At 40.7% G+C, this 15,220-nt stretch overlaps 1 protein-coding gene across 1 annotated transcript in view; it reads right to left on the minus strand.

Annotated features, from left to right (window-relative positions):
• RASGRP1 (RAS guanyl releasing protein 1) overlaps positions 1-14,910 on the minus strand; it is a 46,341-nt gene extending 31,431 nt beyond the window's left edge. Inside the window, exons 1-2 of the mRNA XM_083744528.1 lie at positions 14,424-14,910; positions 5,503-5,678 (exon numbers count right to left, since the gene is read on the minus strand). Coding sequence (XP_083600654.1) covers positions 5,503-5,678; positions 14,424-14,458 — 211 coding nt within the window. The 5' untranslated portion in view covers positions 14,459-14,910. The remainder of the gene's footprint in view (positions 1-5,502; positions 5,679-14,423) is intronic.
• Between the last annotated feature and the right edge of the window lie 310 nt (positions 14,911-15,220).

A 15,220-nucleotide genomic window follows, 5' to 3' on the forward strand; every position in this document is an offset into this window, starting at 1 on the left:
AAATTACAACAATAACACAGATTAGGAAAGGTGCCAACAAGACCAAGAGAATGCCAGCATGGCTAATGACTAGAGTCAAGGAAGCTATTAGGGACAAGGCAGCTAACTTCAGAAAATGTATGTCTTGTCCAAATGAGAACAAAAAGGAATGCAACCTTTGGCAAAAGCAGTGCAAGCAGACAATGAGGAATGCAAACAAAAGAATTCAAGGAGCACATTATTTAAAACACTATACCCAACAATAACAAATTATTTAAATACATTAGAAACAAGAAACTAGCTAGAGAGGCAATTGTACGGTACTTTGGACGACAAAGGCACCTGTCTGTGGTATATTCACACACAGGTATCTTTGTCGTCCATGACCCACCTTACACAAAGACCACCCTACGCAGAGACATCCAGTCCCTTCTACCACCTGCCACATTAACTAAGGTTAACCTTGTAGGGAGCATAGCTGGTTTGCCTTCTGCCAAGTCCTTGCTCTACTTCAATTACATGGGTGTTGCTGAAAGACCCAGCAACCTTTCCCTAGCTACAAAAACTGCAGAGCGGCAATGCCAAATAGGTATTGCCATGGAGACCCGAAGGACAATGCCCTGCTAAGAGAAGCAAACCTCATTACTGAGCCATTTAAAAACATGTAACAGTAACCTCCTGTTTTTTAGTTTTCATGTTATGAGAGACAAGCAGTATCTCCATTTAAAATGAAAATCTGAGATTCCTGTGTTTTCATCATGGTCTACATGTTAGTCTCCCAGCTCAATCCCAACACAATAGTTACAATTTAATACAATTGTCTTCACAAATCACATTTGTACCTTTTTCAAATGTGGACAGCAAATGCAATACCGGGGGGGGGGGGGAGTCCAAGAATTCTGCCCCTGACAAAAAACAAAAACCCTAGACAGAATTACTGTCAGAAACCGTAAGCTCAGGACTCATTGTAAGTGCCAAGACAAGATTTCCACAAAGCAATATCTATCTACCTTATAGGGTTTGCATCTATAAGGCGGCCAAGTTTTGGTTTAAAGGACAATGAGTTTGTATTTCAACAGGAAATCCTAAGCATTTGCCTTCCCGACCACAATTCAAACCTTTTTATACTTCAACAAAATGAAATATTGTTGTGTTTATAATTTGTGGAAAATCGACAAAGATTTATATTAGAAAATGAAACGCAATTACAGATTTTTGAAATCAAAACCTTTGTATATTTTAAGAGTTAAGGGTCTTAACAGCAATAATTGCAAGTTGCTGACACCAACAGAGCAACTACACTGACTACTGCTTTTATTAACTTAAGACGTACCACTTCTTCTATTTGAGGCAGGAGAGCAGAATCGTTATTCCCTTCACTTCTGCTGATCTCCAACTAGGGTTGGGTGAATATGTCAATTTCAGTTTATCTTTTTTCCCCCCCAGTTCTCCACATTTCCACATAGGCTTGCAACTTTTTTTTTTAAGTCCTCATGAAAATCCAACAACATTTCAGTGCAAATTTATCCAAAAATTTTCCTTAATAATTGCATGCAATTGCTCCAAATATGCACATTTTTGCAAAGCAATGTCCCCAAATATAATGTATTTTAATGTTGTTTTCACTAATATATGAATTTATATATGCTTTACCCTAGTATGTGCTTTCTTTGTACACATTACTTGGCTGATGAACTGAACTGCAAAATTCAAAGAAATGTGTTTTGGTTTGCATGTTGTTTCAAAAAGTGCAGATTTTAAAAGTTTATGTTTAAATGCAAACTGGATTGAATTTCTCCCCTGTCGCTATCTCCAATGCAATGTTTATACCTTGCAAAAATAAACAAGAAACTTCCTTAAAGCTGCTTATCTGGCTGTACCACCTTCATTTCATGATGTTTCAAAAGTGCTAGGAAGTCTCAAGAGACTTAACACAATGCACATTCTTAAAATAGCATTAAATCAGTTTTAAATAGCATTAAATCTTTCACTATCTATGGAACACACAGTGTTCTTAATTGTTATTTCAATTAAGAAATTTTGGTTTTCTCTGGTCCAGTCCCCAATACACAAACTAAGTTGAACCTTGGGAAAGGTTATGTCTGCATATGACTATGATTTAGGCAAGACACCCACAGACTCCTGACAGAAAATAGAAATGAAAATGCATCAAGTTTTAATAGCCTTAGTACAAATAATTTGTAATCCCTGCTTGCTGTTTCCCTCAGAGCATTACTAGAATATATTTAAAGCAGTTCCGTTCCATAGCCCATTTCTATTCACTTTTACTCAAAGCTAAATGCACAGAAATACAACTTAGGCTGAAATTGCTAGAATGTTTGCTTGGAGAAAAGTTACACTGAACTTAATATAACCTACCTCCTTCCATGTTCAAATTAGCAGCTTGAAATACAAGTTTCAAGTCACATTTGCACAGAGATGTTTGCATCAGAGATGTCTTCACCTGATACACATGGCCTTCTTGTTTCCTTGCCCCTGTAATTCCTGGCATTAAGCGTTTATGTGCTCTACCGCACCAGCACAACAACTGTTAAGAGTATGTTCACATTACCAGTCACGCAGCATCCAGTTTCCTTACACATTGAAGCTGGTTTCAGAAACAATACACGGAGCAGCAGTATTTATCAATAAGCTACAGGTTTGCTATGGGTTGTGGCTAATGTCTTGCGAATGTGGCTTCAAAAATTAGCAGATGGTTACCACTTGCCCAATAATAAATGCTGGAAGTGTAATGAGATTGAAGGTACTTTTTATCACCTTTGGTGGACCTGCCCGAGGATTAAGGCCTTTTGGGAAATGATCTATAATGAAATTAAGAAAGTCCTAAAGCGGACTTTTTCTAAGAAACCTGAGGCTTTTCTCCTGGGTATGGTTGGCCAGTTGGTGTCAAAGAAGGATAGGACGTTTTTTATGTATGCTACTACAGCAGCAAGAATTCTTCTCGCAAAGTATTGGAAGACACAAGAACTACCTACTCTGGAAGAATGGCAGACGAAGGTGATTGAATACATGGGACTGGCAGAGATGACCGGCAGAATTCGTGACCAGGGGAAAGAGACAGTGGAAGAAGACTGGAAGAAATTCAAGATATATCTTAAAAATTATTGTAAGATTGAGGAGTGCTAGATGTCAGGGAATAAGAAATAGAGAATTGCAGCTGTAACTAATAAGTTAAAGAAAAAGGATTGTAATGAAAGTGAGTTAAATAATTAATTATTGGAGAGTTGCTAAAGAAATGTAAAAAATAAGGATGCAGTAAAAGGGAGGTACGGGGAAGTCGGAGAAATAAGGTGTATGAAAATAAGATAACGGAATTATACATGTTTATATGTTTGTATGTTTTTAGTTTGTCTATTGTTTGTTTTAATTATGTGTTTGGAAAACAAATAAAAATTTATTTAAAAAACAACAACAAAAATTAGCGGATGGAAGCACACCGGATGTAGTAAGTGGTAATGTGAACATACCTTAAGGCAAAACCCTAAATGATAGCTTGCATTTGATACATTTAACACGCTTTCAGGAAAGAGGTGAACAGACTGTGTTATTGCGGACCAACAGTTTAGTTCTTCTAATTTTTTTTTTTTAAATAGGAGTAATAGTAAATTTGCTTAGGTAACTGTGAAAGCATGAGTTTTTAGTGGATAAAGCTAGGGTCCCCAACACAGAGTCCCTTAAGCTTCCATTTCTTATTTTTTAAGTGTGTGTGTGTGTGTGTGTGTGTGTTTTAATCGCTTGGGTAATGCTGTGCTGCTAAGTGAGGCATCCAGCCCCCACACCCTCATACAGTATCTCCCTTTTCCCAGATTGCCTCAGGGTCCCATGTGGCTGTTCTGTCCACTTTATTTCTTTGGCTGTTGCGGGAGGTTTTCCTGATTTTTGGTTGGAGGTGGTTCTCCCAGAAGTTTTTTCTGTTATTGTTTTTTTCAGAGGTGTGTGGCTTGCCTTGGTTTTACTGGGGGTTTTGTGGAAGTAGGATAATTGCCTGTGGTTTTTTGTTTTGTTTTGTTTTGGAGGTTGTGGGTGTTTTGCCTGTTGTGCATGGAGGTGTCTAAACATCTCTGGTTTTTCTACTGTGAAATGGGAATTTCGTGATTTTTAGATTTCCAAATGTGTCCCCGGGCCCCAAAACACTGGAACCCAGAGGAATCAAGCATATGCATTACAATGAAGTACATATGATACTATGGAAACCGAGAACAGGGTGCAAAAAATGATTACTGTAGGTTCCATAGCATGAGTTCTTCACCCAATATGCATTTTGCTTTGTAAATGCTTTGTCAAGACTAAATAATGTGCATGACTTTCCTCTAGAAGTGCTGAGAGGATTAGTCATTGTTTGGAGCATGATTCAGGAAGGTAGAGTGCTAAGTGCTAAGCCTATTCAGCTTCTCTAAATCATTTACTGGAAAGAAAGCTATCAATGTGTATTATGGCACATGCATATGAACAAAAATTCAGATGGCTTGGCCAGTCATTTGCACTTGATAAGCAGTGCATCATTTATTCCTTCCCTCCTACATATAGAGACAAAACCACATTTTATTTACCTACAGCTGGAATAATGCACACCTTCAACTGTATGCTGATAACACTAAATCACAATCTATGCCAATTCATGCGGCATGAATGAACTGCTTGGTACAAATCCTTCAAAGCACAGCGTAAAAAACATCAGAACTACAAATATAAACAATAGTGTTGGAAATAACCCCCCCCCCAAAAAAAAACACCTTATCAGAATTCTAACATTTATCATTTAATGGCTTTTGTTCACGTGTATTTTATGAACATAAATGACAACAAAGCTAATAAAGAAGCTAGCGAGAAATAGTAAAATTTTAAGCATCTAAGACTGCAATCCTAGGTACAGTTACTTGGGAGTAAGCCCCACTGAACTCAATAGGACTTACTTCTGAGTAAAAGCCATAGGATTCAGTTGCATGATGCTAAATTTGTTCAAAGGTATTCTGTCAGCAAAAGGGGGGAGTGAATAATTAATATGCTAAGTAAAAGCTATACCACTGAGCTTTTTTACTTCATATCATTCTCTTTTATAAGAAAGCTGTTATTTCCCTTTGGTTATAAACAGCAGTATCCCCCCTGCAACCATTCATTTAGCTAAGATGCAAGTTTTCCCAAAAGATAGCATGAAACAATACCCAGATTTTAACATTTCAACTGAGTTCTGCCACAGTCTACATGCATTTCCATGTGTCTAATATTTATTCAGAAGTGTGGACAGGGGGAGGGGATTTAATAATTCCACAAAGATTATAACTGCCACACTTGTTCTTTCTGCAAGAACAGCAGTTAACACTGATAAACATTCTGGACACACACAGAGTGATACTCACATAACAACATATGCAGAGACTCAAGTGTAAAAGCAGTGATGAATGCACTTGCACCTGATTATATCTAACACACTGCAAAACGAAGGACCCAAAATGCTACAGAGATACAGTCTGAAAATAGTTAAAGACAGATCACTCAACTCACCGAAAGAATGAATACAAGTATCAATAAGGTCATCTAGGCTGGCTCCCTTGGCTAAGTAACCCAAAGACATTGTTATGTTGAACTCAGCAGTTCTGGCAAGATCTGAATGGGAGCAACAAATCTCCTCCAGCTCAACAGCTGCCTTTGGATCAATGCTGCATCCTTGTGAAGCTTTCCTAAAGGGGAAAAAATAGAAGAATTACATGTGAGAGCACCAACACTTAAGTGAGAAATTTAACAACAGTCTCTACAGCAGGTTGGAAAAGAAGACGCTTGACTATTAAGCTCACAGGAATCGGGCTATTCAAACACTCCCCTCCCACCTAGAAAATGCATCAAATAAGGTTCCCTGTTTTGTAGAAGACATTCCCTTCTACAAATGTACTCATTGCTCCATGTATTCTAAGAGCCACATGTGGCTCTCACAGCACACAGACCTCTTCATTATTGTGAAGACATTTTATCCATTACTTTTTTAAAAACATACATTAGAAACAGCAAACAAACTAACAACCACACCTTGCACCGTCAATTCAATTCATCCAAATAAAACAAGGCAGCAAAAAAAATACATCCCACTATATGGAAAATAATTCAAATAAATGTCCAGCTTCTGTGGCACATTTTGTAAATACAAGACTGCAGAATTCTGGGGAACTGCATGCTTATTTCTACTGCAAACAAACAAACAAATAAAAAGACAGCTTGAGAACATCCATAAAGTAACAAGCTCTGGTCCTCCGTCTAAGTTCTGGGCACTAGGACTTCCATGGCCTCCCCCACAACCACTTTTTGCAAGGACTAAACAAGCAGCTCCTGAAACCCATAATACTTCTACAGCCACTTTGGAAGCTAGTTGCTCAGCAAGAGAAAGGCATTTTGAGAGATGGGTATCTGGAAGAGTGAGGAAGTGCTTGAACCTTTTTCCTGCCAGCAGCTTCAACCCTCCAGTTTCCATACCCACAAGATGCTTCCTCCCCTCCCCATTCTGTGGGGTTCAAAACAAGTGTTCCAGGTTATTTTGGAATACACCCATTATTTTGATACATTTTATAGATATTTGATCAGTTCTGTCACATGGATCGGATGCATCTCCCCATAAAACTTAGAAAGGCATTGTAAATTAACTATATCCCAAACCTTCGTGACTCAACTGATGATGTCAATTTCTGCTTTGACTCCTTAGCTATCAGTAATTTTGCATCAGCTTACACCTTATCATTTTTTAAAGAAGATTTATTTTATGTATTTTTATACCATCATACAAGTGCATTCCCAGGCTGGTTTACAAAAATTAATTCACCCTCCTGCTCCTTAGCACAAACCTTTAAATAGCCTAGTAAAACAGTGCAAAAATCCACGGCTATCTTAATAACTTGATTAAGCTAATGCCCGTACCATTTCTGGTACAATATACTTTTCCTTCATAGTTGTGTTACATTTTTTTATTTTTAAAAAGTAATGATATACCAAAAAAAACAGTTTATGGGTTCCTTCTCCTTTTTCATACTCTGAAATAGCCAGAGAACCAAGGTGAAATTATGCAAATAGACAGTGGACGTATTCTTAACAGTTCTCATTATGTTCAAAATGGAGTAGAATGTGCATGGCCATTAGGGTAGCACAGGCATCCAGAGAACAGGAAGCTGCCTTTACACTGCACCAGACTGGTCCATCTAGCTCATTACTGTCCACAGTGATAGGCAGAAGATCTCCAGGAGTTCAGATAGGGTCCTGTCCCAACCATGACCTAGCATGACCAAATTCAGCCTAGAGCTATACAGTATAGTGAACTTAGATACAGTCCTTCACCTTCTCCCCAAATGAATGGCTGCCATTCACTTCTGTGGAAAATATGTAAAGTGCGCTACTTGGGAACACTGTTGCAGAGCGGGACAAAATCTGTTCCCTTTTTGGAGAAGCACTCTAAAGTAATAATGGATGTTTGTTTCTGAACTTTTAAAAATGTAGGGCCACCCCACATTTTGAAGAATGCTCTGTCAAGACAAACATCCATTTAGGTTTTTAAATATATACATATCTGTAGAGGCCTAAGACTGTTACAATTAGGACAGAGGGTCCATGGCACATACCCGTCAACTGTCTGGGACATTCCCTTTTGCAAGAGCACAGTGGCCAAAAACGTGCAAGATCATGGCCAGGTGTGTGCCTTGCATGAGATTGTGGAGCCCCAAAATGCAGGTTTCTGGGTGCCGTGCTCTTGCACAGGTCATGGGACTTGCATTGGAGTGTGGCCCGGAAGACGCACAGCCCAGTTTTGCACTGGGATATGCTGGAGGGTACGGTGGGCACCATTCATATACCAAACACTACCACAGATATATCAACACTTTCAAAAGTAGGGAATTCATGCCTTGGCTTTTGAAAAACAGGGAGTCAGCAGTACTTAGGTGATTGGGAACCACTGCCCTAAAGAACTGTCAGATGAATATCATCTAGAACTGGTGATTTGCTACTTTTTACAGCTTGTTAGCTAGGAGTCAATCTGCATGCTCCTTTATTTTTATTTTTTTATAAATATTTATTAAAGATTTTCTTAGTACAATAGAAAAAACAAACAAAATAACATATAATTTTTCCAATATCCACATTTTCTTCACTTCTTTGGACTTCCTCGCATCTCTCGTTCCTGCGTCCCAAATTTTCGAACTTTACCCAGCAATTTATCACCTTGTTTCAATTCTTATATTATAATTTTCTGATATTTGTATCCCTAATTTTAGATAATTTAACCCAAACCTTAAAAGCTTAATTTTAACATAATATTTATCCAAAATTTATCTTTTCTTATATTTTCATTTATCTTCATATTCCTTTTAACTAACTTGTTGGTGCCATATTGTTGATAATCTTACATCTTTCTTAACATTCATACAATTTACAATATTTTTGTAAATAGTCCTTAAATTTCTTCCAGTCCTCCTCCACAACTTCTTCTCCCAGGTCTCGGATTCTGCCAGTCATTTCTGCAAGCTCCATATAGTCTATCAGTTGCATCTGCCATTCTTCCAGTGTGGGCAAATCTTGGGTTTTCCAGTATTTAGCGACAAGTATCCTTGCTGCTGTTGTTGCATACATAAAAAATGTTCGGTCCTTCTTTAACACCCTCTGGCCGACGATGCCCAAAAGAAAGGCCTCTTGTTTCTTAAGGAAGGTATACTTAAATACCTTTTTCAACTCGTTATATATCATTTCCCAGAAAGCCTTAACTCTAGGGCAGGTCCACCAGAGGTGAAAGAACGTTCCTTCAGTTTCTTTACATTTCCAACATTTATTATCAGACAAATGGTATATTTTTGCAAGCTTGACTGGGGTCATGTACCACCTATATATCATTTTCATAATATTTTCTTTCAAGGCATTACATGCCGTGAATTTCAAACCGGTGGTCCATAACCTTTCCCAGTCAGCAAACATAATATTACACCCTATGTCCTGTGCCCATTTTATCATAGCCGATTTGACCGTTTCATCTTGTGTGTTCCATTTTAGCAGCAAATTATACATTCTTGAAAGTACCTTAGTCTTAGGTTCTAACAATTCCGTTTCTAACTTTGATTTTTCCACCTGGAATCCTATCTTTTTATCCAACTTAAAAACTTCTTTGATCTGAGCATAATGTAACCAATCTCGCACTTTATCTTTTAATTTCTCCAAACTCTGCAACCTCCAATTATCTCCATCTTTTTCTATTATTTCCCAATATTTCGGCCATTTGACCTCCATATTGAGTCTTTTCCGGGCCTTAGCTTCCATTGGTGATAACCACCTTGGGGTCTTATTTTCCAATAAGTCTTTCTATTTTATCCAGACATTGAACACTGCTTTCCTGACAATATGGTTCTTGAAAGCCTTATGAATTTTAACCTTGTCATACCACAAATATGCATGCCATCCAAAAACGTTGTTAAATCCTTCCAAATCTAAAACATCAGTGTTTTCAAGAAGCAGCCAATCTTTCAACCAGCAGAAAGCTGCTGATTCATAGTACAGCTTTAAGTCTGGCAGGGCAAAGCCCCCTCTTTCTTTAGCATCAGTTAGTATCTTAAACTTAATTCTGGGCTTTTTGCCCTGCCAGACAAATTTGGAGATATCTCTTTGCCACCTCCCAAAACACTCCATTTTATCCACAATCTGTAAAGTCTGGAATAAAAACAGCATTTTTGGCAATACATTCATCTTTATAGCAGCAATTCGTCCTGACAAGGAAAGTTTCAATCTTGACCAAACTTCTAATCTGCATGCTCCTTTAAACACATCTTTGAATACTGTGGATTCCCATGGTGTTGTCATTTCCCCCCTTTTATTTTCAGCCAAAATCAGCTGCACAGAGTCCTAAGCAATCAGGGCCACAGTGTAGTTGAAGTGGGAATTAATCCTTTGCCTTTTTACCATTTTCCCACTGAAAATCCCCACTAAATTGGTTATTTGCTGCCATGAGCAATGCTGCACATCAGCGCTGCCCACCTCCATGTTCTCATCATTTTATGACGCCCAGGCAAAGTGGGAAGGAGGAAATTACATTTCACTCATCCAAAGTTCCAGTTGGCAGTCCAAAGACAATTCCAGTTTAGGTTCCCCATCCCATTTCAGCCTTAGCAGCTGGGAAAAGGCAGCAAAAACTAGGCAAAGCATTTTCTGATTCACAGGCCAATGGAGATGATCCACCTTAGAACTATCTCAATTACTGATTTCCAGAGAAGTAGCCATGTTGCAGGAAAAGCACAGTGTCTTGTGGCACCTTAAAGAGTAAAAAATGTTTTGTGGCATAAGATTTCATGGACCACCACCCGCCTCATCAGATATTTACTCACATCATATAATTGCAGTCCACTTCATCAGCTATTGAGGCTTTTATAAGCTCACTTGTGGGGAGGGGAGAGTTCCTCCAAGAGTCCCTTTCCGGCGGTTTATCAGTCAAGTGCTAACAGCCAAAGGAACTAACCCAGCAAGACCCAACCACTTTTTAAATGAGTTTTGAATTAATTTTAGTTTTCTTTTGATGCTGTTAGCCACTCTGAGTTACCACTGGCAGAGAAAGATGAGGTAAAAATCGAATGAATATGCTGTCCTACAAACACTGCCTCACATGGAGTTTCTGTCCTCACATCTTCAGAAATAAGATCAGTAGGAAATCTCTGCACCGACTACATCCATTATTACCTTCAGAGAAACCCTGTGGTTTCTCTGCAAGTGCTCACGTTTTGCATATATGAAAATGTCTTACAGCACTGTGATATTTGTTGCAGTACATTAATCACACTGCACAAAAAACACCAGGCGACATCTAACCGTGAACTGCTAAAACATAACATACAAACAAACCCTTAATCACACAGTACAGGGACCCAAAGTAACCACAAGCTCCCTCTGTCTGACAATAAAGGGAAGAGGCTGAAAGAAATTACCATATTTTTGGCTCTATAAGACTCACTTTTTCCCTCTTAAAAAGTAAGGGCAAATGTGTGTGCGTCTTATGGAGCGAATGCAGGCTGCGCAGCTATCCCAGAAGCCAGAACAGCAGGAGGGATTGCTGCTTTCACTGTGCAGCGATCCCTCTTGCTGTTCTGGCTTCTGAGATTCAGAATATTTTTTTTTCTTGTTTTCCTCCTCCAAAAACTAGGTGCGTCTTGTGGTCTGGTGCGTCTTATAGAGCGAAAAATACGGGGTACATTGCAGTCAGACTGTAGACCCCTAAGTCACTTCAATTGTCCCTGGACATTAATTGCGTAGGGTCAAAAAATAAAATTGACTAAGTCTGAATAAAAGGATTGTCTTCAGTAAATTATACCCGTTACATTGTACTGAATGCTATGAATCTTGTAAAGTTCCTGCCCTGGAGGAAGTGTATCATAAGTCGTCGTGAGCATGTTCCAGCTATAAAGCCACAACCAGCACAGTGGGGTAAGGGACTGTCATCTGCCCTGACTTTTTAATGTACCTGAAGAGAACAGCTGACTCAAACAGACCTGCTTGAAACATCAAGCCTGACAAGTGGTTGAGACTTCCTGCTCACTATTCTGGAGGAAGTGTGTAACTGGGGCCTTGTAATCATGCCCTAGGCTGGAGTTTATAGTCACAAACACAGGAGAGACAAGGGTCTGTCAGTTTGACTTGAGTAGTATGGACAGTCTTCCCTTTTCTGCCTCTGAATTAACCTGTGATGGGAGAGTAGGTTTGACAAGAGCGGGCTCTGGGATATGGTGACTCTTTTTATCCTGTACTATTATTGTATTAATTAGTTGTGACTCATTCTTCTCTTGGTTTCTGATGGTTCTAGGGTGGGTATATCTGAATCGTTTATTATATTGGCTGCTAGAGTGAAAAAATAAATGTGTATTTTTTTGCTAAAACAAAGGTTGCTGTATTCATGAATTTTGCACTGATACTTAGTTGAACTGTTATTTTCTGAAATACTGAACTGAAGGTCTGTTTCAAGTTTCTTGTAGCATTTTATTGTTAGATGGTGTTTCATGTTGTTTGCCTGTTGTGCTAGCATCTTTGAACTTCCTTTTTGAGAAAACAGCAGGGTCAAATATATTATCATCCTATAAAGCTCTGATTGGTGATCTATTTATTGAGGCAGATTTCTGCAATATATTACACCGGAGCATCAGCAATACTATGCACATATCTGTAACACACATTTTATAAGTGAAAGAGTTTTGTTAAACATACTTAATGTTCATTCTGCCCTTCATAATGAGCTAATGGTCAGATTTTCCATGCTGCATACAGGTGACCACAAATCTGAAACCAGGCTCCTGGCAAGCATGACTATCAGTCTTCCTAAAAATACTTAGCCTCTTTTAGCATCTCACAAAAAGGTCAGATGGTGTTAGACCCAGTGCTTTTTCTTTTTTTGGAAAAAAGGTGCCAGTACTCACCATGAAGTTGTTACAGTAAGTGCCATACTTTTAACATTTGAATAAATAAGGTGTCTGTACTGTGTACCCTTGAGTACCCTCTGAATAAAAGCACTGACCATTTTCACACAGCACAAAATCATGCCTTTCAGCCTTTCTAGTGCTATGTGTGCCACCTGTTGATAATATTAATAGTGAGACAGAACCACAGAAATCAAATCTATATTCTCATCAATGCAGGTCTCATATTCATGTTACAGACAAATGCAGAAACACCACTAAAACTCAAGATATAATGCTAAACAAGATATAATGCTAAAACTCAAGATATAATGCTAAACATTACTAACATGAGCTACAGGGAGCCTTGGGCTCACACTTCTGGAACAGCTGCAAGGAAGCAGTAGGAAGCTTTGGTTCATTCTTGTAATACCAAACTATGGTTTAATGTTATGCCTGAACACAGCCAAGGTGTGTAGATCCACCCTTAAGAGAGGGAGGGGAAAAGAACATGCAAGGATGGATGTTTGTCCCCAGTATCTTACTTCTGTGTAATTCGGAAAGGGTTTGTCTATATTTTTTGTAATTCATTTTACTGTACTGCAAATTCCCTTTGCAAAAATTATGTGGTCCTACAACAAATCTGCTTCTGAATGCAGCAAGCAGCAGCAGCAAGCATTTTTTAAAACAACAACAGGGTGGTAGAAAAATTACCGTATTTTTTGCTCTATAAGACTCACTTTTTCCCTCCTAAAGAGTAAGGGGAAATCTGTGTGCGTCTTATGGAGCGAATGCAGGCTGCGCAGCTATCCCAGAAGCCATAACAAACAGCAAGAGGGATTGCTGCTTTCACTGCGCAGCGATCCCTCTTGCTGTTCTGGCTTCTGAGATTCAGAATATTTTTTTTCTTGTTTTCCTCCTCCAAAAACTAGGTGTGTCTTGTGGTCTGGTGCGTCTTATAGAGCAAAAAATACAGTAGCTCACAATATTTATTTGTAAGAAGTTTTGGGGACCCTGCACAATTTGTGTGGTGGCAGGGAGCAATTTCTCCCTGTGTTCCTTGGGGGAAGGATTCAGGCTCTGAGACAGCTTGCCAATGTTGCTCCCCCTGCCCCGCCAAATCTGACTTCACATCTATGCCCTGGGATTGCACTAGAAGATAAGGGGGAACTTCCACTTCTTTCCCCCATGCTCCCCACTAAGGAAACCACTGGGGGACAGATTGGTGCCACCTTGTTTGTTCCGCTGACATACTGAAATGTTGTTCATGACGGAAAAGCACTGTCATGCGCTGCCCATGGTCAATACCTGTTTTGGGAGGGAAGCACTTTGACTCCACCCACCCAATATTTTCCTGCAAAAGTCGGCTACTCTTTTACTAGCGGTAAAGGTCAACGCCTAAACTTTGGACCGCCAGCCCCCTGGACACCCAGTGCAGAATCATGAGCGGGATCTAATTATATTAAAGCCTTACTTGTCGTTCCATATTTATTAGTGAAAACGAAAGTGAGCCCTTGACTTAAGCCTCCTGATGCTCTGCTCATTTGGGCACACAGAAACAGAGGGGCACATTTTTTGGCTAGGGTAAAGGAGTAAGCTTATACAGAACCAGCTGGTCCTCCTTTTACTTTTCTAATTGAAGTGTGTGGTTGTTGTTTTTAATGCTTCTCCTCTCAGCTCACTCACCACCATCCATATAGAAACGTTCAGCTGCTGTGGGAAAGGGAAGATAGATGATAGATAGAGATAGATAGATATAGATAGATAGATAGATAGATAGATAGATATAGATATAGATATAGATAGATAGATGATAGATATAAACTCCATGCACTCCTCGCCCCCAAGCTGAAAAAGTTCGACGCTTTCCCGCCTTGCCAAGCGTCTTTGTTCCCCGCTGCCCTCCGTGTGGATGGAAGAAGATGCCCGTCGGAAAAACAAAAGGAGGGAAGCCGGGACTCAGACGAGACGTGCGCCAGCAGCTGAGGGGAGCGAAGGAGGGAAGCAGCTCGGGGCATCTCTACGGACACTTACAGGGTCGGGCTCCTCCTGCTCTTGGCGGTCTCCATGTCTGCGCCGACCTCAGCCCTCCCGCCGGGTCGCCTCGAGGCTCCCTCGGAGCGCCGCGCGCGCAGAGCTCAGCGCCGACTGGCCGCGCGCGCATTGCTGCCCGTCTCCGCCGGCGCCCTCGTGCCGCCCAGGCTGGCGGGGAAGGTCGAACTTTTGCGCTCGCCCAGCAGCGGAGTCGAAGGCAGCCTGGAGCCCGGAGCCGGAGGGGAAGGGAGGGGCGGGGCCGGGGCTAAGCAGAGCTTCTCCCCCCTCCCTTCCTCCCTCCGGCTCGAGGAAGTGGTGCTCCGAGGCCGTGGCGAGTCTCCGGAGGTGGTCATGCGCGCGCGAGGGTTGGCTAGATCAGGGCTGCTCAAAGCCCGTTCCTTCCTCGCCCGCGAGGGACCTCCTTTCTGGGGCAGCCGTCGACTTCGAGCGGGACCGGCGCCTTTTATTTTTTTATATATATATTTTGCTCATTTGGGGAAACCCTCAGGCTTTCGAAAGCGGCGTCACGTGGCGGAGACCCCGGGGGGGGGGTGCGAGGGAGGGAGGGGAAGCTGCACCGGTTGAATTTCTGCCTGTCCTGTAGCGCTTACCCAAACCGTTTTGCTGGGAAGAAAAGGCGCCTCGCGGAGCGGTCCTGTCCTACGTTTGCACTTGTTTCAGTGGGATTTAATAGGACTGCTGTCTCAGCCTGCAGGGCCGTGCTCTTTGCTTAAGAGCAGCCTCACTGGCAGGCTCATATACGTGAGATTTCCCCCAGGTAAAGGGTTTGGAAGACT

The sequence above is a fragment of the Podarcis gaigeae genome, assembly GCF_964106915.1.
Source record: "Podarcis gaigeae genome assembly, chromosome: 1".
In the NCBI taxonomy this organism is placed as follows: domain Eukaryota; kingdom Metazoa; phylum Chordata; class Lepidosauria; order Squamata; family Lacertidae; genus Podarcis; species Podarcis gaigeae.